Source organism: Schistocerca serialis, chromosome 2, assembly GCF_023864345.2.
Source record: "Schistocerca serialis cubense isolate TAMUIC-IGC-003099 chromosome 2, iqSchSeri2.2, whole genome shotgun sequence".
Lineage (NCBI taxonomy): Eukaryota > Metazoa > Arthropoda > Insecta > Orthoptera > Acrididae > Schistocerca > Schistocerca serialis.
In genome coordinates this window covers 551942744-551969460 of record NC_064639.1, presented here as the reverse complement: position 1 = coordinate 551969460, position 26717 = coordinate 551942744, and the positions used below count along the sequence as shown (strand labels likewise).

The 26717-nt window shown below is 38.4% G+C and overlaps 1 protein-coding gene across 2 annotated transcripts in view; it reads left to right on the top strand.

Annotated features, from left to right (window-relative positions):
• The window catches only part of LOC126457553 (developmentally-regulated GTP-binding protein 2), a 124752-nt gene that overhangs the window by 4877 nt on the left and 93158 nt on the right, over window positions 1-26717 (top strand). The window contains exons 1-3 of one of the 2 annotated variants that reach the window (XM_050093964.1): window positions 4638-4792; window positions 6266-6423; window positions 7144-7314. In XM_050093964.1, coding sequence (XP_049949921.1) covers window positions 4777-4792; window positions 6266-6423; window positions 7144-7314 — 345 coding nt within the window. In that variant the 5' untranslated portion in view covers window positions 4638-4776. Of the gene's footprint in view, window positions 1-4637; window positions 4793-6265; window positions 6424-7143; window positions 7315-26717 lie in introns of those variants that run through there. The other variant, XM_050093963.1, reaches the window with a different exon arrangement.

The window sequence follows — 26717 nt, the reverse complement described above, 5'->3', positions numbered from 1 at the left end:
TTGTCAACTTGTGTCTTTACTTACCCTTGAGATTTCAAAATTTGCTAGGGAAAAATGCTAAAAATTGTCTGGAAATCGGGGAAATATCAGGGAATTTCACTTGGGGAAACTTGTGGCAGCCATGGATTATTTATGTTCAGGGTCAACTCCATTACTGACCATTGCAGTGTTTATGACTGAGGGGAAATAACACACTAGGATTTAGTTGCCAAGGTATCCAGGAATAATTGTAGTTTTTAAAGTCTAGTAAATGGAAAATAATTACCTGGTTTCCTTGGGAAATCAGTCCACACAACTTTGTTCTGGCTGAAAGTCAGTGACTTGGGTTGCAAGGAATGTTCTTCTATAAACAAGGCCAGGCTGTGGTTGGTGGTGGGCAGTGGCTGCTCGAGAACGAATTGAAGCTAGCATGCAGAGAGATTAGCTCGAGGAATATTGAGGCGAGGTTCAGTGAGGTGAGAGCTTGGGTGTAGGCTTCATTTGATGGGCTGCTAAGCACAGGCCTCCAGTTGTGGCCAGTGGAATCTCGGAGTGTGCACTTGTTACTGAATGGTCAGTTGGTGACCTAACTACCCGCCTGGTAGAAGAATACTGGCTTGGCACTCCAGGGGCAGGTGGGATGCAGAAGTGAGTTATTGCCACAATGGCAGTGCTGTTTCCAGTGATGCTTACACTCTGGCAGTGAGGCTGGAACCACACAGCTGCAGGAGCTTCAGTTGTAAATTGTCCAGGATGTTTGTGTACTTGTGAGCTTGTTTTCGTTTGATCTCCAGAGGAAATGTCGTTACTGGACTGTAGCTTCAGCAACTTGCAGTATGCAACTGTATGTAGGGGGGCTGTATTGTGCAGGCAGTAGCCAGGGGACACAGCAACTGTATTGTAAAATTCTATGGCTTGTTATTGTGATAAAAAAAACCCTCTCTCCAAGAATAAAGTTCAAACTATAGATTCATTTATTACTCCCTTACTTTGACTGCAAACATTGCAGTCACTAATAAACAACCAAATGTAGATGAATGGATTTACTATGGCAGACAATGTGTGCATCACCAACAGACAGCAGTACCGCGACTCCCTCAACTTCTGTCTTTCCTTGTCGTTATATATTTATTTATGCTGTAAAAAGTAGGAAAGGTTTATTCATAGCTATCAAAACTATTTGTTCCTTCATCAGGGAACAGAGAGGGATAGAAGGGACAGGTCACTAGACCCCAGGATCTGCACACTGTAAATTGTGGATTTTCTATGGGCTAGAGTTGAAGCAGCTGTATCTTAATGTCCTACATTGTGTAACTGGACTTAATTTTGCAAGATACTAAGTAGCTTAGCTTAGTATGTTTCAAACATAATGTTCATTTTTCCTTAGCTCATTAGTTTCAAAATACATTTTCCCAGTTTGAGTTACTGACTTCGCATCCAACACACACCACCATGGATACTCCGAGATTCTCTGAAACATGAAGAGTGTGGTGAGGCAATAACTAGTACATAATCTCAGCAAATATTTGATCTCAAAAATCATAATACTTTGTGTCTTGGTCTGTATTATGGAAATGTTTTGGTGTTAGCTTGCCACTCTGCAACTTCATGGGCACTGACAGTGATGGAAATACCAGATTTGCTACGCTCCCTGTAGCTAACATTAGTGATGGGAAGTGTCAAGAGTCCTTGCTCGCTTTGTGGCTTGACAAGAAATTCATGTAACTATTGCTGGTTCTTTCCACGTCAGTTCAATGCGGAAAAGTAATATTTTGAACCTGACTGTCTTAGATTTCTTTCAAACTTGGTGCATGCAATGATTGAGATAAGAGATTGAAAACTACCAATTTTCACAAGTATATGACAATTATGAAGGAAGTTACAGGCCTGCAAAGTTTAGAAATTGTGTTAAATTTACGTGCATCTACTTCAACATAAATGGCTGTAATTCTGGTTCAAATCGAGATGCAGTAATGAAGCAGTAATGAACCTTGTACCATTGAACACTAATGAGTAGAGCTATACATCAATATGCAACATAGCAGATTTTCAAGAATTTTCATATTCAAGGTCATTGACCTTGAATATATCAAAACACAGCACATTCATTTTTATAGGCAGCAAAGGGCCTAGTAATATACATATAAATTTTTTTTTGTGTTGCTCTAGTATGCCACTAACCCAAAAATTAATTTTGTCATCATTAGTACATTATCAAAAAGTAAAAGGTAGCATATTAATATGAAACACAAATTATTAAAAAATAAAATTCGTAAGTAATGTCTCTATAATAAGCTAAAAACTGGTGAATTGAAACCTGCATATTATTCGAGAGAATATGGTTTATATTATTGTAGGGGTGTTTGGACCATTTACAGTGTAGTCAATAAAAAGTGGTTACATCTTGTTTCACAAGTCTCTGATTAAATCGTTAATGTTCGCCAGATCTGATGCAGGGAGAGCGTATGTGCTTCCAGTAGGTGTCACTGGATCCAATCTTGTGAAAATGTTCCATCTTCTGATTACACAAGTGTATGGAAAGGCAGGAAACACAAACAATGGTGATGGTTCATGTAGGTGCAAGAAGCTGACCTCTACTCAGTCTCTTCATAAGTTTGTAAGACATATGCAACCCACCAATGACTGTCATACCCACAGGCACATATCTACATATGTCTATGAACAGCATTTCCTTCCACATAGCAGTCACTGACTCATCACTGCTCACTAAAGAAGCTGCATACCTCCTTGTTTTTACAGCCTCTGGTTAGTTGGTATTATGCAAGCCTGTGGGTACCTAGAATTTTACTTGTACTCCTGAAATGTTACTTTATCTTGGGCATATCTTAATCATAATGGGAAACCAATGTATAGTTGAAGACAGATGAAGGAATTTTTTTTTGCACCACTGAAACACCTGTTGTGATTGGTTTTCTTGTGGTCGCTTGAAAGTGGCAAGTGTGGCTAATTTCTTTACAGTCTCTGCAACCACAGTATTAGGTCCTTTGCAGTGTGCTGTAGCAAAATAATGCACTTGAAAATCTTCCTGATAGTAGGGCAGATTCATGAAATTCTTTCTGTTTTTTTATTGGGCAGCACATCCATCCATAAAGTGGTAAATGTGCTTTGGAATTGAAAGTGACTTTTTAAGAAGTTGCTGAAATTGTGCTGGAAAGAATACACACATACTGTATCATGCTGAAGACAGTTATTTTCACAAGACACCTGGTGTATTTCAGTAGCATTCATGTGTCTATAATAAGCTACAAACTGGTGAATTGTAACCTGTATATTATTCGAGGGAAATTCCAGTACTTCATCCTGACTGATGAAAGGGCAGTTGTCTACAAAATCATCTACAAAATCATGAGCAATGCGATACTCATTTACTTTGAGTTCGTCATTAGTGACTCTAAAGATCTATGACTGCTGCTGGGTGATATATGAGTGTTGTAGGAGCTATTGTAAAATCACTGAACTCCTCTGTAGATTTTGTTATAGTCTCTAGAAGTACCCTGCCTGTGGTTAATCAACACTCGTATGTACTCATAATTTCATCAGTGCAGTTCATACTGAACAGTTCAACAGGTAATCAATTAGTCTTGGGTCAGACTTATACAGTAGGGACGTGCACCTAAGGAACATACTTATAACAAATGCTACACAGTGCTTTTGCAATGGTAACATGTGTTCTTCACATTGTGTTAGTTCTTTAAATTTACACCCTTCAACCATTAAGTTACAGTTATGTGTGACGCACAAAAACAGCATAGATCCCACTGACATACGCAAGAACACAGTGCTTTGGCAGCAACTCACAAAATTTTGAGAATCCAGTCGCTCATCTTGGTATGTGTCTTTGAAATATGCATACAATTCCTTAAGACTGCACAACCCTAGATGCTTCTGCATATGCACACTAATTACATTTTATTTCACCGACACACAGTCTTTTCTCCCTGGCATCACATGGATAACACACGTTGAACTGTTTTTTTTTCACAACGTCTTGCCTGGTTTTGGATTTGGTGTCACTAATATACCATGGTATGCTAACTGCTTTGCTCCTTGTAGTATGTGACCTGAAGTGGAAAATTCTTTCATGGTTTTCCTTCTACTCCACCTCTTTGGAAGTACTGTCAAAATTTATATTTTGTCACACATACATTTTGTATAGTGAAACTTATCTTTCAGCTTAGCTGAGTTCTCCTCCTCCATTTTTTCCACACACTTCTTTTTCTAGTTATGCCACATTAGTATACTCCAACACTGAAGCAACCATTTCAAATTTCTGCTTTGGGTATTTTTTCTTGCACTGAAGCCTTTTTTTATTTTATTTTTATTTTTTATTATTTGTTTTACAGGAGATTCACCTAAAAACTGAAGGCTGGTACTTAAAGAATCCACTGCCAGATCTGATGTCGTTTCTTCTTCACTTAACATCTTCACTGGAAGTACCTAGCAGAGCTGAGGCAACACCTGACAGGAATTGGCGGGCTTCATGATATTTGCTTTTCACATTTGCTGCAAATTTTTCTATCTAGCAGTATGTTAGGACACTTTTACCATACACTCCTAAACATACTTCAAATTCTTTGGTGCTATTCCAAGACCAAGATTGCAACAGTACAATTTTGACTTGAAAGCTATTTGTCACAAACTGTTACTGAGTATTACTTCATAGCACATTTCCACTGCAGTCTGAGTAAACAAGCCGCATCCATGAAACAAGCTACTGATGATTGGTTGAAATAAAAGGCTTTCTGATTGGCTGTCCACAGCAGGAAATTTTCGCCAATGTGTCAGAATAATGGTAACTACTATTGTCTATTGTCCTGGAGAAACTCCAGATACATAGCTGCTTACCACAACTTGTTAGTATAGTGATATAGACAAAATAAATTTTTGGTCATAATGCCTTGGGGTTTTTTGAGATATTCAAGGTTGAAGATTGAGGTCAGTGTCCTCGAATGTGAAAACTCATAGGATCCCTCCGTGTTGCAAATCAGTGTAAAGCTCCACTCTTTAGCATTTCATTTATACAAATTTCATTGCTGTATCTGGATTACCAGCAGAATTGTAGTCATTTACGTTGAGACATGTGCAAGTAAAGTTCACACAATTTCCAAACTTCGCAGAGTAACTTTCTTCACAAATTTTGTATATCTCTGCATTGTTCTAGTTTTCCATCTCTTGTGTGGTTTATTGGGTACATCAAATCTGAAAGAAATCGGTGCAAGTTGGGTTGGGTGCAGTGTTGAATTGTCATGGAGTCTCTCAGCTAGTAAAAGAAAAAGTACATGATAGGCTAGACAATTTTGAATACTTCATCTTGTTCTTCCTCCAGGCCTTGTCACTTTTGGAAACTCTAACTGTAGCTGTGCTGTTGGTGGAATGTTTATCAACTCCATATAAACTCTCATACTTATCGACCTTCATTGAGTTTACTACATTAAAATGTTGGAAAGAGATCACTGTTTACATTCTTCAAATAAAAATTTGCTTGTGAGACACTGTCCACATTTGAAGTGGCAGAAATAAAGCTCAGTTTTATGCATACAATTTTCTCAATGTTTACACCACATATTGTTTGAGTTGAATTGCTAGCTTTTGAAGGTACTCATGCCTTTATCATTCCTTTTTTTACTAATTGTTGGGGTTGATGGCGCAATTTGAGCTCTGAGAAAGTTTTATGCATAGATTTAGCCACAAAAAACTTGGAGGCCGTTAACTTAAGTTATTGACAATGAACGTTGACATGGGATATTTCATTTGTAGTTGGTCGTAGAGATTGGAATTGATGTGTGTATATGTGGTGGCTATAGTCACATATTTAACAGACTACGGGACTATGTATGTACTTTTCTTCAACAGATATCAGTTTCTCAATTTTCAATTTACATGTTATGTCTATAATGTTATTGTCATATGGGGTCTATGTATAAATGATACTTGTTACCTTAATGTGACAAAACTGGACATATCATCCCTTATTCAATGCAAATGTGGCAATCACTTATTTTTGTGTTTCTAGTACATTAGTATCTTCATTGATAACTTAAGTGTTTTATATGTGATGAACAACTAGATATTTGCAACAGTAATCTTGACATATTCCATACCTAAAGCAAGTTTATCACTGTATAGATTATAGTACACACATTCACTAAAATAAATAAACCTGCGTGTATTCTTTTTGGAGTTATAACTGTCTTGAGTTAGCTTTCTTTAGATTAATATTCTTATTGCAAAGAATTTGATCAATCAACACATTCATTCCACACAGCAACTGAATATCATCTTGGTTTGCTGAAAGCGAAACTAGCTAAATACAGGTCACAACTTCTTGAACCACCAAAAAAATCAGAGAAAGGTGAAGGTTTCGATGTATTAAAATCGGGCGATGCTCGTGTTGCCTTGATAGGATTCCCTTCAGTTGGAAAGGTAAGTAAATTTTTACTTCCAAGTAAATAATACAATGCGCATTTTCTTGGCTACAGCCATATGTAGTTTTCAAAAACACAGTATTGCTGTAAAGGTAGGAATTCTTTACATATAAATACTGATGTTTCAGCAAACTGGTGATTAAATATCCTAAAACAGATGTCACATTTAATTCAGTCTTAGTTTCAAGAACAATTTCATATTAGCCTCATAGAATGTTTTTCAAATTCAGATTTGACATTTAAGTAATTTTTTTTTTACGTCTATACTCGTATAGAAATAGCATATACTCATATATAAAAATCAGTTACTATGTTGAATGCTCTGTAAACTGGCTTGAAACACAGCATCCAGTTTTTTAGTTTTCACAAGTATTACGAAGAAAGTTTAAATCAAATTCTACAAATGAATACCGATAACCTTCATTTTCAGTGGTTAATCTCATGACCTTCATATGTTATTTCTACATAGCGTATCACTTCCTCATTTTTAAATTATATCAGCATGTAAATATGATAATCATTTGTAAAAGCCATTTACCTCAGTTCAAAGAAATCAGTTTTAAAAAGATGTATGGGTGCTACATTTTTATTACTCAGAAGAAATAGCTGTTTATGTGACATTAGCATGTAAGGTTGAGCATATTAATACTTAACAATAATATTCCTAAATTTGTCTTTTGCCATCCATTGCATTCTCGCCTTGTTTGTAAACTTTCAGTCTACTCTTCTCAGCACACTAACAACTACACAGAGTGAAACTGCTTCGTATGAATTCACAACTCTTACTTGTATACCTGGAGTTATTGAATACAAAGGTGCAAACATCCAACTCCTGGATTTGCCAGGTATCATAGAAGGAGCTTCACAAGGCAAAGGAAGAGGACGGCAGGTGAGAATAAAAATTTTCTTTTCTTCTCTGTATCTTACATATTTTTACTTCTTTTCTTTTAATATTAAACAGATTGATTGATTTTGATGCAGCTATAATTTTTACCAGTTTTTGGTGGATGCTGATGCACCTGTGATAGTTTATTTCAGTTTCATAAAACTATATAAATTTTTATTTTCATTTTTTTTTTTTTTTAATTTTCAAAGTCCTGGTTTCATTTATACACACATTTCTGTGTTCAGTGTAAAACAAGCCATGTTTTGATGATAAATTTTGATAAAGTGTAATAAGTGTACCCTTCATTACAATGTATTTCAATTAGATTTACGAAATGGCTGTACATTACAAAAGTGAAAACTTTAAAGCAAGAAATTAAAACGATAGCTTCTTGTAGAAATTAAAATTTTGCACACAAATTATGAGTCTAGGCTACAGGTGTATGTTTCTAACCACACTGAAGTACTCAGCATCATCGTGGACCACAAAATTGTAGAAAAATATTCTGATGCTGCAAATTATACTTGAAAATTTATGGTTGGCAACTTAGTAACCCGCAGGATACAACACAAGTGGCTTAGGATAAAAGCTGTGCACTTGTCGATCTCTTAATCAGTTCAGTTAAGATCGAACAAATGTTACGAACATACAACTAAAAATTGAAGCTATGTTGATAGTGAGCTTTAGAATGAGAGAGCATTCACACAAGCAAGCACATCTCACGCACACATCACTGTTAGCACCAGTAGCTCAGACCATAGCTGCCGGTGGTAGTGGTCGTGTGTGCTTGCTTGTGTGAATGTGTATGTGTTTTCTTTGCTGAAGAAGGCTTTGGCCGAAAGGTACAATATATAACAGTCTTCTTGTTGCGCCTCTCTGCAACTCAGCGGTTCATCTGTACAGTGAGTAGCAATCTATCTTTTCCCAATAATGTAGACTATTTGTAAACAAAGGGAAATCAAGAAACATTGCAGGATTGATTTAATAAGATGTATATGATGTGTAAGCTTTACAAACAGTGAACTGATAGTGGCCTGCTGTGCCATCCACTACATTTTGCTATGTGGACTAGAGACTTTGCCCATTGGAGGATATCAAATCCTCCCCTTCCCCCCGCCACCCCATTAACTAGTGTGAGGCGACAGTATTGGCCACAACCAGGCTTTCTCCTAATGATGCTGCAGACTCATTCATCCACAATGTTGGCTTATGCATAATTGTTGTGAATGCAGAGTTTCATTTTGTGTTCTCATCTCTTCTTTGTCTATAACAGGAAAGCTTTGGATTTTCATGCAGAGCAAATTAAAAATACAGGGGGCATGGGTAGCCAAACTTTTGACTTTAAGGAACATCAACCTTGCAAGGAAAGGTTCCCTTGCTACTGTGACCAAACTGTCTAGACCTAAATCCCGTTGAACTTATTTGAAATCTTTCAAGTATAAGGGTCTGTGTGCAGATTACTTAGTGCATTCACAATGCTAGGTCACCTGCCAGGTGACTATGTCCTGTTGGCGAATATATCCCTGGTGGGTTGCATGTTTGAGTGTTGGCTATGGGCTGCCTGGTCCCGCTGTTGCTGTTCACTGGTTCCTGAGGGCCTTTACTACTGCTGGTCACCACTCAGTGTAGGCATGTGCCTTTGACTTTAGCAATGCTGGATGTTACTGATTATCACTGTCTATCCCACTGAGATATGCAGCGACCACCATTTAGTCAGGCCACCAGGAGCTGCGCCTGGCATACACTGTAGGAGTTTCACTGATGTCAATACCACCCCTGCTAAAATGAGCCGTTTTCAGAGCCGATAGTCCTCATCTCATCTCAGCTCCTAGCTCACCAGCTACCACTGCCATCATAAAGGGGTAATAGCTTCCTGTCTCCTGCAATCCTCTCTCTACATTAAAGTGAAGGAAGGACTATGTGAGTAGGGATGCTTCATTAATGGCTCGCCGAGGAGTTCCAGTCCCCATAACCTGTACAACCCACATCCAGGTGAGTAAGCAGCACCTTCTCTTGATTTAGGAATTGCCAATTCCACCACCACAGCAGTGCTATGCCCCAACCTGAACAACATGCACATCTTGTCATCTAGCCTGGTGCAAGCCTTTCTACATACTGTTGCTTTGGCAACTTGCATGTCAATTACACTTCTTTTACATTCAAGCAGTTTTTCAAGTGGCATCACATGGCTGAAGAGTCCTCCTCCATTTCGCTAAAGAAAATTTTGAGATGGTCACCTGGACTCTACTCAGGATCTTAGCATTAGTAGCCGAAAACGCTAACGAATTGTGCTGTTAGTTTGCATTTGCTGCTGTGACATTAGAACAGGGTTACTCAAACCATAAATTGCAATCAACCAGTTGACTGCTGTGGTGCTATAAGTTGATCTTTCAAAACCTTTGTCTGAAATCTTTTTAAATGAGCTTTCTTTATAAAAGACAAGTTTTTGACAATGAGTGTTTTGCACAGTATTTGTAGAAGCTAAACCTGACAACACTGTCTCCACTTTTGTCTCCATCTGTATTTCATTGCTTATAATGTTTGTGCCATCCAACAGTCTTTCCTCCTGCATGGTGAGACAACTGTTGCTCACAAACTGTAATTAAATGTGGAACACTTTCCTCAAATACTGTCAGAACTGTCGCATCAACAAACATTATTGGTTTAAGTAGCTGCAAAGAAGTATACAGCCAATGTGACAGCAGTGAAACAGAGTTTGAAAACCAATTTTCATATCTCAATACTACAGAATCTGTACAACCAGTCATAGCTAAACCTTTCCAAAAACTGGGAGATATTTCATATAAAGTGAGTACTCTTCTTATAGTGAGACTGAACATCAAGAGGAAATAATTTGATTTCAAAATGACACTTTCTTACAATGAGAATACAGTGAAGATAACTTTTGGAAATTAATTAGTGTAAAAATCTTCCTTAACATTGTAAAAGTGGAATCAACTTGTCTGTGTGAGGCAATGTATTCAGTGATGCACACAGTGAATTATAAATGTAGAAATAAATTGACTGATCCTCATGTTTTAGACTGTGTAAGATTGGCTCTGACAAATTGCTCACCAGATTATAATAATCTTGCCAGTAATATGCAAAACCAAGCAGCTCACTAAACTTTTTCAACATTTATGATGGTGTATATTTTAATTTTTTTCGTAACTGTAATATCTTATTAGACCTGCAACTTTTGATCGATAGAAAATTACCTTTTATGTAGTTTGTGTATTTAAAATGGTTAATTTTGGCTATGTTTTTTAGGCTTAAATGTTTTATGATTTTTTTTTTTAAAATTGGTAGATCTCTAAATGGACTAAATTGCATGTACTAGATCTTGAGCCTATAGAGGTTGAGCACCCCAGCATTAGAAGAATAGAAAGACCATGTATCAAACCAAAAATTTGTTTGATGATTCTGGAGGAGAGAGATACTTTAGCACATAAGGAAAATGAAAATATAATAAAAATTGTCAACGTTATCAGTTGTGACTAATAGAACAGATGACAAACAACAGACACAGCTGCGGACAGTCGTAACTTCACAAGGGAAGGTAGGATACTGCCAGTGTAGCTTTATGAGTAGACAAGGTGAAATATGGTTTACACCCTTTTTCTGTCCTTGTTATTAATAGGCAGTTCACTGTGTGGCATGTACAGATGCATAGCATGTGACAAAATTCAACTTCTAAGAGCAGTGTAGTGTTGCTACCTCTCCTCCCTGCTTCTCTGGGGTAAACATGACGGTGCTGCCACCCGTTTCCAGCTAACCAGTTCCCCTTGCTGGGTAATGAGATGCCTGCATCCAAGCAGTAACTCTGCATGGCTGCAATCACTAAGAGGATGGATTTATATGTTATGAGGAAACTTGTCAGCACTGTTTGGAACAATGCAATGGTCAGGTGTTGCTTATCATCGAATTTATAGAAATTCTCGAAATATGAGGAAACGAATTAGAGGCTATTATCACTGCAAAAATTTTGGCTAGAGCTGGCAACACAGTAGCTATAGCCATCTGGAACACCAGCTGCATTTGCAAAGTCTGTTTGCACTAATGTGTTGGTTCTTACTTTGGGCCTCTTCTTTTTCCTCTTCATTGCTCATTTTAGGCTGTTCAGTGCCTGTTACAATTTTCTTGTCTGTTGATTTGTAATTTACTGTTTCAATTGCGGATGTAATGCTGATTCCATGTTCAAATTATACTTTCAGTTTCTATGTCTTCCCCTGGTAGTCTTCACAAACTTGTTTGTCATGATACATGGCTTTGAAGTTTTCAAATGTCACAGCAGTAAAAGCTTATGTCACAGCACCAAAAGCAAACTGGCTATGTGGTTTAGTGATGAACATTCTTGGCTAGTAGTGCTGAGCTCCCAGGTTCGATTCCCAGAGGCTGCCTCAATTTTTCTCTGTTCGAAAGGTCTGGAAGGAGGGACACTCAACCTTGGGCTATCAACATAAAAGATGCTTGGGTATAAAAGTCTTGCAAGATGCTGTAGTAGCAAAATGTCAAAAGACTTGCATGAAGCTGCATCATCAGACCAGTTCTCTAGGATTTAGGCCTAGATAGTATGATGGTAATGAGAAGAGAACCATTTAATTGCGAAGTTTTGTCAGTAGAATGAAGAGGGGTAAGTTGGTGCACCCAAATTAATGCCAAACTTCAGCTTTCCATATCCTGCATACTTCTGATTTTTGTATGTTGATGTTTACATGGTTGCACAATGTTTTCGTGTTATAGAGCAGAAGTGAACATGAAGCAAAACTATGCTCACAACGATGAAATGTTGCAGGCATTGTTGTTTGCAGTGTTCATCACAGATTGTTACTTTGCAACATGTATCCATAGTGTAGTGTGTGCGAGTCCATGGTTCATCTAAATAAACTACTGGCTACTTTAATTATGATGCTTTATTTTTCATTAAAAAAATCTAATATATTATCCCTTTTTTTGTTCCTTTGTCAGCATATGACAATTTGACCATTCTGGCTCCTTCTAAAATCAAATCCCATGGATGGAAATGTTTTTCTGGGTTCCTTTACTAGCTTGGAAGTCTAGTTTTCTGTGACAAAAACTATGAAGTTTTAGCAGATATGGTATTTCCTTGTATTGTTCATAATATCTCAGAAATTGCTGACTAATGACACATTTATTTATATCATCAATTATACATTTATTCTGTACATTTTAGCTGTTCTGCATTGAGGCAGATGCTTAAATCCTGCTCCACTCAGCATGAATGACTTAATTTTTGCGTCTAAACATTTGCTTGCATCTTCCGTCACTTTCTTTACTATCACTGTCCCACCTGTCTGCTTCTCATTATCAGTAGAATTACTGAAATTAAGAGCAGATTGCCTTGGTGTCCCACGAAGATATTTTCCAAGAAGATATTTTTGCGCTGCCACTGTGAGTAGCAAAATGGCCTACTTTCAGTTGGATCAGGATTGTACATTGTCTCGTGACCAAGTTAGTTCCCCCTATGCTTGGGTTACCAGTTTGCCTTGCTGAGTATTATATGATAATGTTGGTAGAGCAACAGTCTTGTGAAATGTAAATTTCCTATATTTTACTAGTTTCATTTCTCAAATTTTTGTTCTGCAAGTGTTGCTAAACTAATTTCTTGTGCTTATAACTTATTACTATTGCCACCCAAATTTTTAAGTAATTAAGTTCGCCCACCTGTAATGTCTTCAGGGCAAAAGTAATTGATTGGCATGTGCTCTCAGAATTTTTGTTCAGTGATTGGCATTTGCTCTCAGAATTTTTGTTCAGTAAGATAGCTCCAGGTCCATACAAGGAGAAGGTTTGGGTTTTATTAAGGTTTTTTTGTACAGATTTTTGATGTGGCTACGTATAGCTCTGTCACAGAATAGGTAAAAAGCTTGCTTGTGTCAGGATTGTAACCAAGAACAAATCACCCTTTGCTTTGCAGTGCAGACATGTAACCTCACAGCTAGCAAACAACTGTGGCATTTACCTGTCTCTCATTGTCAGACAATTCACAACATAAAAGGCAAACTTAGTTGTAGTTTCTGTGTGGAACTACTTTCCTGGGGTTTAAACCATAACCTGATAACTGGACACCACACCTTAAGTAAAAATCACTCAGATTATTCAGTGGAAATGACAAGAAAATATCATGTGAATATAGCAGGTTAATCTTGTTCCATCCAGGAAATAACTTGATGATCACAGAATTGCCAAACATATTCTGTGTTGTTTCTATATTTGGGTTATAGTAGCGACAAGAAGAACATGTTTCCACAACTGATGTGTTTCATGAGCAAGCTCAAAAGTGAGGAGTACAACTTGCTTCTCAAAGACACGGCCGCCGTGGGCCTGAATACCAAGTGTATAAGCCAGTGAGTTTTATTCCCATTACTGTAACAAGGCTTAGGGGTAGAACGTAGTTATCAATAGTATTTAAATGGACCGACTGCAAACTAAACATCATTAATCTGTAAGTGCCACAGTTACTTTTGTAAGCTGAAAAGTTCATTCACAGGACATGATTCATTATTTTGGAACATCTTTAGTGATTGCACTTTAAACATTATGAGGAGGTAACAGTCTTTTTATCATTGTAGACCTAAAAAAGGTTAGTTAAGAAAGTTGCCACAGACAGTACCCCCAAAATGTGATCACCAAGTGTGATCATCCTCAGAGCAATTTTGTCAGGTACTAATAACATATAGTTTTGAAATTAAGAAAGGGTAGTATGCAAGGCATTTGCAGTGACCAGAAAAGTGGTTTCAAAAATCAGTGTGGAAATGAAAACAATGAATGTGTGCAATGCATGTCAGATTCTAGCTGCTGTTAACATGAAAGGAGAATGGGGGAGGGGGGAGGGGGGGACACTGAGAGTAATGGCTAAATGTGCCATCCTTAAGGAAAATTTCCATTTATTTTATTAAAAGCAAAAGAACGAAAAGTATAAAACATTCAAATGATTTAAATATTGTCGCTGCTGCTACTTCATCAGTAAAATAGTAAAGGGTCTAATGAACATTTCGATTGGCAATACATTTGTGACAGAAAGAAACCAAAATAACAATAAAAGGGTAACCAAGTGAATGAGCGCCTTGTAGTAATATCATCATAATGAAAACTGACATAGGAAAATTGGTTGGTGTAAAACTTCATAACGTTTGTTTGTTATTTTGGCATGTTTGTTGCTATGTCAGGTTCATTTGAAGTTGTAGTATTTTTCTTAAAAGTATTTACCTACTAGATTTTGCATGTCTGAATCTTAAGAATATAACAGTATTATAAGAAGGAAAGTTGCCACCCACCATATAGCAGAGATGCTGAGTCACAGATAGGTACACCAAGAAGACTGTCAAATAAATAAAGCTTTCGGCCATTAAGGCCTCGTCAACAATAGACGGTCACACACACACACACACACACACACACACACACACACACACACACACACACACACACACACACACACACACAAGAGAGAGAGCAGCTCACACGCTTAAGAATATAATCATCTTATTTAATGAGTCTCAAGTGGTATAGGACTAACATTAGTGACATTGTTTACCAGGGATTTAATAGATAGATGAAAGCAACAGAGGAAATTCAAAACATTTGTTCCATGTGAACAGCAAGTCCCACTGAAGAAATCACATCAGAAAGTGATTTTTTTGTTTCAAGAAGGATCATTCTCACGTGAGTGACTTTCCACATTCAGGAATCATCAGGATTTTAATGTAGACCAGTTAGACACTTTTATCAGTTATGGCCCATATAATTGCCAAATTCAATAAAGTGCGATCATTTAACCCTTATGTGACATTTGTATTAAAGAAGCAAGATTCAGGAGACTGCGTACTCCTATTCGAAGCAAGAGAATTTTTGCTTGAATGTCAGCATTTCACTCATGGAGTATTTCTATGCAATATTGTTGCTAGAGCACAACTATTAAAAATTCTAGTCACCTGGCATAATGGATCACTAACATTTGAATAGTCTTCAGGCATTTCAGCACAAACTGACCATCTGCACCATCCTGTTTGTATCCCCTGATATTACTGAGGGGGCACTGTGTGTAAATTCCACTCCAAGCCACATTGACTTGATTTTGTTGAGCCTTTCAGTACAGTTAGTGCTATATTATTTTCTAACTGGCACCTGAGGTCTATTCTAACAATTACTCAATAATTCTCATGTAAATGTTGTGATAGCCTAGAGCCAAGAAACCATCATGCTATAAACTAGGAGTAAATTGTGCCGGCTGAGAGGCATTGAATTGAAAATGCAATGTATGCACAGCTAGGCGCACCTCTTATTGCTACTTGGTTTCTGTTGGTTGTAAGTGTGCTGGAAATTGAAAGTATCAGCAGCAACTGTTTCGTAATCATTACAGGAAGAAATTAAGTGTCGCTGGTGAGTGATTATTATGGACTGAACAACAATTTTGCTTAAGAAAGACATAATAAAGACTTCACTGTCAGTATATTGTGTTGCTGTTTACATTCTCTGACATCATTTCTTAAAGTCTTTTCAGGACATTTTTTCAGTCATTGTACATTGTTTCTTTGCACATTTCACTTTCCTCATTAGAAACTTAATATTTTTATTTGCAGCTTATGGAATTTATACAGAGATGTTCACATTTCTGAATCAATGCTGTGTTTTTGGCTTTTTGTTTGTATTCTTCTGTTTTGGCTTAGTGCCAATGATAGCATCTTTAAGAAAACCTCTTTACATTGTTGCCCTCTTCTTTAGGCTGGATCTGGTTTGATGCAGGTCTTCACACTACCATACCCTGTGCAAGCCTCTTCATCTGTGAGCTGCAACCTACAACCATTTAAACCTTGTTACTGTATTCACCCCTTGGTCTCTCTCTAAAATTCTTCCCCCTTCTCCCTTGGCACTTCTGTCCAGTACCAAATTGATGGTTCCTTCATGCCTAAGGATGTGTCCTATCAAGTGATCCTTTCCTCTTGTCAGTTTGTGCCAGAAATTACATCCCCCCCCCCTCCCTCCCTCCCTCCCAATTCGATTCAGTAACTCTTCATTAGTTACTCGATCTTCCCATCCAATCTTTGGCATTCTAAGGTAGCACCATATTTCAATAGTTCTTATTCTTTTCTTGTCTGAACTGCATGTTGGCCATGTTGCATTTCTGCACAAGGCTACATTCTGGACAAATACTCACAGGAAAGATTTCCTAACACTTAAATTTATATTGATGTTAACAGATTTCTCTTTTTTCAAAAATGCAAACTTATCTTCCCTGAGGTCGACTTCTACCAGTTTTTCCATTCTCCCAAAAAATAATTTGTCAGAATTTATCAAGCATGAATCATTAAGCTGATGTTCGGTAATATTCATACGTAAGGACACTACCTTCTTTTGAACTGGAGTTATTACATTCTTCTTAAATCTGAAGGATATTTTATCTATCTCATATCTTGCACACCAGGTCAAGTCTCTGTCAAGTGTACAATGATCAAATGATATGTCACTTACTCATAATGTTCACAGTATGACCACGTAAGATGTTCCAGAACAATGAATTGCATTTGGTGAACAATCTTTCCAGTCTAGAGTATGCTTAAGACAGAAAAATAAAAATAATTGTGACAGTTATCAATTTATGATTTTTAGTTTGTAGTCTGTATATACGAGGTGTGATTGGAAAGTTTTAAGAATGGGCTTGTAATTGTACAATGGTTGTACTTACATGCTACTGTGATGCATCTCCTTCAAAATAGTCCCTTTCTGACTGAACACACAGACTCCAACGGTGTTTCCACTTTCGGAAACATTCCTGCAAAATTTTTTCCTGAAGTTTGTTAAGGATGCTCTCCGCATTTGCCTGGATGCTTTCAATCGAGTCAAATCGCTTCCCTTTCAGTGAAAATTTCAGTTTAGGAAGCAGGTAGAAGTCTGCAGGGGCCAAATCCGGGGAATATGGCAGTTGTGGAAGCACAGGAATTTTGAATTTGGTCAAAAATTCAATGATGGAGAAAGCACAATGAGCCGGAGCATTGCCATGGTGTAGCACGCAACTCCTGTCATTCCACAATGCAGGCCTTTTCTTCCGCACCTTTTCACGCAAACTCTCAAGAATACATTTGTAGTATTCCTGGTTAATTGTCTGTCCTCCAGAGGTAAATTCATGAATCACAATACCAGTAGAATCGAAAAAAAATCACCAACATTAACTTCACCTTCGATTGATTTTGCCATGCTTTTTACACTCATGGTGAAACTGGAGTCTTCCATTGCGAAGACTGCACTTTGGTTTCAGGATCATATCCATATACCCAAGATTCGTCACCAGTAATTACCCTATTTAACAAATCTGGGGTATTTTTAGTCCGATTAATCAGTTCTTGGCATACTTCAAGTCGGTGTTGTCTCTGGTCACTTGACAACACTTTTGGGATGAATTTTGCGGACACTTGACGCATGTTCAGATCTTCAGTTAAAATCGATTGAACTCCATAGAAACTTAAATTAAGTTCATAAGCCATCTCCCTAATTGTAAGTCTACGATCAGAGCGCACTAAGTCGCGAACTTTCACAGCATTTTCATTCGGCCGGACCGTGGTTCATCTTCAAATGATTTGCGGCCCTTTTTAAATCTGTTGAACCAGACAAAAACATTTGACTGGCTCATACAGTTATCTCCAAAAATTGTTTTTAATAGTCCGTAAGTCTCAAAAGCTGATTTCCTGGTTTTAAAACAAAATTTCACACAAACTCGTTGCTCCGTTTCGTCCATTTTCATGCAGACAGAATCCGGCAACAAGCCCTAACAGACCCACATTCAACTAGCTGCCACAGAAACTCAATAAAGGAAACACAGTCTCCTGTCAGAAGGCGTTCAAGGACAAGGCAATGACTCACTCCCCACCCTCTGTGTACCTGCCCGCCCAGCCAGTAAGCTATAGTGGATCCATTCTTAAAACTTTCCAATCACACCTCATATGACTATTATTTGTAACTATGCTCCACCCCAATGCCTTGTTTTTTTGCATTTGGTATTTTGGCCTTCGGCTGTAGCATTATTTAGATGTAAGTTGCACTTCTCATTTCTGGTCCCACGTAATATACACTTTGGCTGTGAAAATGTGTTGTTCTAGCTGCTGGTATGACCTAGACTTGGAAACAATGCAGAATATATCCAGAATGAGATTTTCAGTCTGCAGCAGAGTGTGTGCTGATATGAAACTTCCTGGCAGATTAAAACTGTGTGCCAGGTCGAGACTTGAACTCGGGACCAGGTGGTAGAGCACTTGCCCGTGAAAGGCAAAGGTCCTGAGTTCGAGTTTCGGTCTGGCACACAGTTTTAATCTGCCAGGAAGTTTCAATGCAGAATATGTCTGGCAACTCTGTGATTGTCAGTTTACTTGCTTGATGCCACAGGATTACCGTGCTAAATTCACTTAATATTTTCTGTTATTTCCATAGAAAATAATCTGAATGATTTTCAGTTAAGGAGTGACATCAAGTTATAAATTTAAGGTTTTGATTCCGGAAAGGTGGTTCCATGTAGAAACTGCAATTAATTTTTTTTTTTAACATTGTGAATTATCTGTATTAGCAATGAGAGAGAGGTAAATGCTGCAGTTATTTGCTGGTTGTGAGATAATGTGTCCATGATGTAATGCAAAGACTGCATTAGGTCTCAGTTCCAATCTAGAGGGAGAACAGCATATTACCTCTTTTGTGACAGAGCTACAGGCAACCAGATCAAAAATTGTTATGGGAAAATGTAATAGAACTTCCTCATCATAAGTCTTCTTGTTACTTACAGTACCTCATAGTTCGAAGTTACAAATATTATGGTACTTCTTTTAAACGCAATGTTTTTTAACTCAGTTTCTTTATGTATACACTCCAATTGCCATATTTCCAAACTAGTGGAGCTTGACATTGCAGTGTATAAACACGACTGTTTTGAAATCTAAAGTACATAATGTCTTATTAATTTATAATGATTTTGGTGTCCTGGTGTTACAAATACTTTGTTTTATTAAATTAGACTTTTTATAGCCTTCTCCATTAGTTTACTGATCACAGCAGTAAACATCAGGGAGAAATAATCATAAAAACAACACTTGTCTCACATTATTATAAACAGTCTACAAAGCTCATGCAGTTTACAGAGTCCACACTTGTAGAAACCTACTGATTTGTAGTTAATGATATTGTCAAGCCATGTTCAGAGTGCATTTTCATCCAGAAAGTAATTTTCTTGATAGCCTCTTTGTAAATATATATTTGCTCTTTCAAAAAAAGAAATGACTTCCCTTTTTTTGTCAGTGTTATCAGATTTTATAGCCTGGAGCTAACAAACTGAAATAGGGGAAAGCCACTACTTCTCAAAAAGAGCACACACAATCAAAGACCTAAACAAAAGGAGAAAAAAAGACTTTCCTTATCCAGGTCAGGTAAATTACTAGGACTACGAAGTCTTTCGTGACGGAGTCCTTGCATAAAAAGTTCACGGTTTTACTTGCCACATCAAATTTGGATAAAATCCCGAGCTTTCGATGACTACCTCCCATCATCTTCGTCCCATCAGTTTTACCCCTGACAAAAATGACGGAGGTAGTCATCGAAAGCTCGGGATTTTATCCAAATTTGACGCGGCAAGTAAACCGAGAACTTTTTATGCAAGGTAAATTACTGGCTTTTATCTAATTTTGATACTGAGAGAAAAAAGTAGCAAATCCAGTTGGATATGAAAAAAATTGGTCGGTATAGGGATTTAGGAAATATAATTGATCAAAAATAGTAACAAGATTAAAAGAATCTTGAAATAAGATGATACCTGACTAGAGTGTTACTGTATTTTAGGATTGTTGCTATGTTGTCGACAAAGATAAAAATAACATTTATTACAGAAGTATTAGCTTGCATAATGTTAGCATAGTGAGACTGAAAGAAAATTTTAGTTACTGAGGAATAGTAAGATAAAAGCTGCATAGCTGCATGACAACCCCCCCCCCCCCCCCCCTCCCGAGTTTAGCAATGCACGTTAAAGTGTCATCTCCAAGATGAGAAGGTGCACTGGCCCTGGATCAAATCCATCCAGCAGATTAGTGACAAGGTTTGGTGTGCCGGCCAGCCTGAATGTGGTTTTTAGGCAGTTTCCCCACATCCCACTAGTGAATACTGGGCTGATACCCAAGTGTCACCTCAGTTACACAATATGCAAACATTTAGAAGACTTTCACTCAGTTTCACATGCATAACACTACATGCAGACTGTTGGGATACATGTATTTCATGTGAGAGGGTGATTTAATGTGGCGGTGACAGAAAGGGTATTTGGCCACCCTTAAATTCACCAGGCCAAATCAAATCATAACAGTGCCGACCCTGTGCTGATGCAGGATGAATGTATAAGAAAAAGAAGTGAGCAAGATAAAATCTGTATTACCTAGTCCATTATTAGTGAATGATGTCAGAGTTTACTCCTAGACTACTGTAATTACTACCGAAAGTATTCCATCATTATAGCACGCTAAAATCTTTTGTGTGCATTATATTAAATTTTTATAAAGTAATTTTATACAAGAAAGTAAATAAAGGCAGTAATTGTTTTCAGCCAGCATTGGGTCATTGTATTCTAAAAGAAATAGTATAAGTGGACCTATATAAAAATTCACATTAATTGATAGAAGGTGCTGATTTACTGTTGACCACATGTATTCTGCTTATACAAAGAGATAATTTATGTAATGCTTCAAAAAGGTAATAATAAAGCAGGGAAGCATCAGGACATACTTAGGGGAATTACATATGCTGTACATGATGTCATTATACTGAAACCAACATTTTGAACAGCTACAGATGAACTTTGAGTGCAGGCAGCACATTGAAGCATTATTTTTCTCTTTATTGTTGTATTTTCAATATTTTATGATGGTGGAGAAGTTTTGTGCAATGTTCAGCTGCACCAAAAACTGCCTGGAAGAAAGTAACATTTCATCACACAAATGGGGTTGATTTAAAGGTGCAAAATTGCTGCAAACACAATTTTTGAGATTGATTCAATGAAATATAGTCTCAGTCTTTGATGTCGTTACTGAACAGATGCATTCTGCTCCTGTTTGTGAGGAGTTGCTTGTGTACAAATATTACGAAAGCAATGATATATTTCTCGTAAACATTCACGCCGAAATTTGAGGAATATTAATTTCAAGGTGTTACTTTTTTCTGTTCATGTTGTTGTAAACTTCAGAACTTCTTTTTACTTAATCTCAGTATTGATGACCAGGTTTCATACTGATGCAGTGCAAAGGAATATTTGAACTCTTGCCATGAAAGGAAAGAATTTTAAGGCAAGTAACCTCACTAAGCAGTACTTATAAGAACTATTCACCTTACTCTTTCAACTGAAGGCCTTAGGTATCAGAAGAAAAGTCAAATACATTGCCATCAGTGTTTAATTTTCCATAGCATTCGACACCTAAACACCGTAAGAGAGAAAATGGGTATTACAGAGAAATATGCGAGAAGTGAACTGCATTGGACAGTGAAATGTAAGACTCATTTTATTTGTACTTTCATTGATACAGCAGCAAAGAAAATTGACAGTGATTTTAAGATGAAAAATGTTAATATATTCAAACACTACAGCAATTTTCTTAACAATCAGTTTTCCAATTTATTCTGCCTTAACGTTGTTTCATTATCTTTCCTGAATTTAGCAAATATGAAATGTTAACTAACATTGTATGGCGAAAACCAGATATCATGGATATAACCTGATGCTAGTTTTGTTTCATTTATTTAACATTTTAGACACATTTTGAGAATTCATCTGAAAACATCATGCATCCTCTTGAACTGATGTGAAAGATTAGCCAGCTGATGGACAATATAGGGAAAAAGGGTATTCATATACATAAAAAATTAACTCACCAAGTGGTGGCTGCAGAACACTCATATACAGGTATTTAAAGTTGCAAGCCTTCGGAACCAGTGGTTGCTTCTTCTGCTAGAATGGTTGAAAGGGAAGGAAGAGGTGTGAAGGAACAGCACTGCTGAGGTTTAGGAAATGGGGAGTATTCGGAAAAGCAACCCACAGCCTCATGTCAGGGGAGACTTACCAGACGGGATGAGAAGGAAGGGCTGATTGGGACTGCACTTGACGAGATTTAAAATCCTGAGAGCCTTAAGGGAGAAGGTATGCAAGATAGAGATTACTGCCAAAACATCATGCACGAGTTAATGAGAGTAGAGGGCTAAGTGCATTGCATGTGGTAGAGGGGGAGAGAGGGGGGAGACAAATAGACAGGTTAGAAAATAAAAGATATAAAAAACTAAAAACTAGTACAGAAAGAAATTGTTGTTGCGAAGAAATGCAGAGGCCGAACAAATTAACATAAATGGAGACAAGGTGGATGACAAGAACCAAGGACATGTTGTAATGCCAGTTGCCACCTGTGGAGTTCTGAGAAACTGATGTCTGGGGAAATAATCCAGATGGTCTGTGTTGCCGAGGCCACGACTGTTATAATGGGATGTTGTGGTTGCCAGTATTTATCCTTTGCTTACGCTGATTCATCCTAATTGATAACTTTGTGGTAGTCATATCGATGTAAAAGGCCGAACAATGTCTACATAATAGCTAGCATCGGCATGTGTTGTTTCACATGTGGCTCTCCCTATGATAGTGTAAGTTTTACCATTTACGTCACTGGTATAGGTGGTGGTAGGATGGTGCATAGGGCAAGTCTTACAGCAGGGACGGTCACAGGGTAGCAGCCATAGTGTAGGGAAATGGGTGCAGAAGGAAAGTAGGGTCTGACAAGGACACTGCAGAGATTGGGAGGGTGACGAAAAGCTATTCTGGGTGTGGTGGGCAAAAATGGTTGACAGAATGGTCCTTATTTCGGGAGATGATTTTAGGAAGTTGTCGACGTAGCTGATTAATTATTCAAGACCAGGATAATACTGAGTGATAAGAGGTGTACTCCAAAGTTGTTTTTTGGAGGGATCAGCAGTACCAGGATTGTATGTGATGGTCCAGGAAATCTATTTTTGAACTAGGCTGGTGGGGTAATTACACCCTATGCAGACTGAGATGAGAATGGTGGTGTATTGCTGTAAAGAATCTGCATCTTAACAGATAAGTGTGCTGTGAATTCCTAGACTGTATGGGAGGGAACATTTGATGTGGAAAGTATGACAGCTGTCGAAATGCAAGTATTGTTGTTTGTTTGTAGGTTTAATGTGAGCAGAAGGGTGTGTTGACCTTCACTCAGGAGAAGTCAGTGTCAAAAACCAAACTAGGGGCTGAATGCTTATGGATCCCAGGGAAACCCCCTCCAGATGACACACAAAAAGTTAGCATTGGAAGGAGCCAACTTGGTTCTCATGACTATGCCCCTGATCTGTTTGTATGTCTGCTCCTCAAAGGTAAAATAATTTTTGTAAGTATAAAGTTGATTAAGGCGAACAGGAAGGATGTCATAGGCTTGGAATCAGGTGGGTGCTGACTGAGGAAATGTTGAACAGTAGACAGACCATGTATACAGGGTGTTACAAAAAGGTACAGCCAAACTTACAGGAAACATTCCTCACACACAAATAAAGAAAAGATGTTATGTGGACATGTGTCCGGAAACGCTTAATTTCCATGTTAGAGCTCATTTTAGTTTCATCAGTATGTACTGTACTTCCTCGATTCACCGCCAGTTGGCCCAATTGAAGGAAGGTAATGTTGACTTTGGTGCTTATGTTGACATGCGACTCGTTGCTCTACAATACTAGCATCGAGCACACCAGTACGTAGCATCAACAGGTTAGTGTTCATCACGAACGTGGTTTTGCAGTCAGTGCAATGTTTACAAATGCGGAGTTGGCAAATGCCCATTTGATGTATGGATTAGCATGGGGCAATAGCCGTGACGTGGTACGTTTGTATCGAGACAGGTTTCCAGAATGAAGGTGTCCTGACAGGAAGACATTTGAAGCAATTGATTGGCGTCTTTGGGAGCCCGGAACATTCCAGCCTATGACTTGCGACTGGGAAAGACCTAGAACGATGAGGACACCTGCAATGGACGAGGCAATTCTTCGTGTAGTTGACGATAACCCTAATGTCAGCGTCAGAGAAGTTGCTGCTGTACAAGGTAACGTTGACCACGTCACTGTATGGAGAGTGCTACGGGAGAACCAGTTGTTTCCGTACCATGTACAGCGTGTGCAGGCACTATCAGCAGCTGATTAGCCTCCACAGGTACACTTCTGTGAATGGTTCATCCAACAATGTATCAATCCTCATTTCAGTGCAAATGTTCTCTTTACGGATGAGGCTTCATTCCAACGTGATCAAATTGTAAATTTTCACAATCAACATGTGTGGGCTGACGAGAATCCGCACGCAATTGTGCAATCATGTCATCAACACAGATTTTCTGTGAATGTTTGGGCAGGCATTGTTGGTGATGTCTTGATTGGGCCCCATGTTCTTCCACCTATGGAAGCACATTATCATGATTTCATACGGGATACTCTACCTGTGCTGCTAGAACATGTGCCTTTACAAGTACGACACAACATGTGGTTCATGCACGATGGAGCTCCTGCACGTTTCAGTCGAAGTGTTCATACGCTTCTCAACAACAGATTCGGTGACCGATGGATTGGTAGAGGCGGACCAATTCCATGGCCTCCACTCTCTCCTGACCTCAACCCTCTTGACTTTCATTTATGGGGGTATTTGAAAGCTCTTGTCAATGCAACCCCGGTACCAAATGTAGAGACTCTTCGTGCTCGTATTGTGGACGGCTGTGATACAATACGCCATTCTCCAGGGCTGCATCAGTGCATCAGGGATTCCATTCGATGGAGGGTGGATGCATGTATCCTCGCTAACGGAGGACATTTTGAACATTTCCTGTAACAAAGTGTTTGAAGTCACGCTGGTACGTTCTGTTGCTGTGTGTTTCCATTCCATGATTAATGTGATTTGAAGAGAAGTAATAAAATGAGCTCTAACATGGAAAGTAAGCGTTTCCGGACACATGTCCACATAACATATTTTATTTCTTTGTGTGTAAGGAATGTTTCCTGAAAGTTTGGCCGTACCTTTTTGTAACACCCTGTATAGCTGTTGGTGTAGAGGTAGATAGCATCAGTAGTGACAAGCAAGGTGTGGGGTGGCACGGGCACAGATTTCAGTGATCCAGGAAATGCTCGGTGTCTTTAATGCAGGAGGGAAGTACTATAGGTTTCAGGTGTTGATCAATTAGGACATACATGTTTGGTGGGTGCTTTGGAGACAGCAACTGTGGAACAACTGGGGTAATTGGATTAGTGGATCTTAGGCATAAGGTAAACAAGGGGGTGGGGGAGGTGCTTGGTTTAGGTGGGGCAAGAAGTTAAATGGATTGATGTGGCAGTCCTTGTGAGGGGCCTGAGGTCTTAAGGAGAGAATGCATGTTAGTTTGTATCACAGGGATGGGATCTTGATGGCAGATGCTGTACCTAGAGATGTCAGACAGCTGGCATAGACATTCGCTTATGTACTTCCATCAGTCAAGTACAACGGAGACAGGTCCTTTGTTACCTGGGAGGATAATGATGAAGTCACCAGTTTTTGGGAAACGAAGAGCTTGGAGTTCTGCAGAGGACATGTTAGGGTCATGTTGCAGGGACCTGAAGAAGGATTGTGAAGCAATGGTGGATGCGAGGAATTTTTGGAAGGCTTGTAAAGGATGACTCTGAGGTAATGGTTGTGGATCAAGTTGGTATTATGGTCAGAACTGTTCAAGACGGGGTTCAATGTCAGGTTTCCTGTTGGAAAGGTTTTGAGATTGGGTTGCGAAGTGATATTTTCAGTTGAAATTATGTGTGAAGGAAAGTAAGTCCTTCACTAAAGCAGCATGATCAACTGCAGGTTTATGGCTGAAAGTGAGACCCTTAATAATATGGATAATTCTGGAGGGGAGAGTGCCTAAGATGAGAAGATTGTACTGTTGTGACTGGTTTTTCTGGTCATGAGTTATGTGTTGCTCTGGGAGGCAGTGGTGAAGACTGGGGTATGTTAAGAAGCTTGGCCAAGCTCAGTTTGTCGGAGACAATTGGTGATTGATGGTAAACAAAGTCTGGCACGTTGTTGCAGTTTGAAGTTGTCTTGGCAGATGGTACCATCCAAAGAAACATGACAGACAGATAACTGCAGGATTTTGTAGGAGGAGAAACCACCTAATATAGGCTATTTCGCAGAGAGTTTGTTAATTGTAATGCTACATACATAACACTAGTACCATAGACAACACAAATGTTAAAATTCATACGTTATTTCAGCTTTAAATTATAAAAGTAGGAACAGTCTGCTCCACGTGAAATAGCGCATAGTGACTTGGCCTTATTCCACCTCTCACATGACTTTGATTTTGGTTACAGATCTC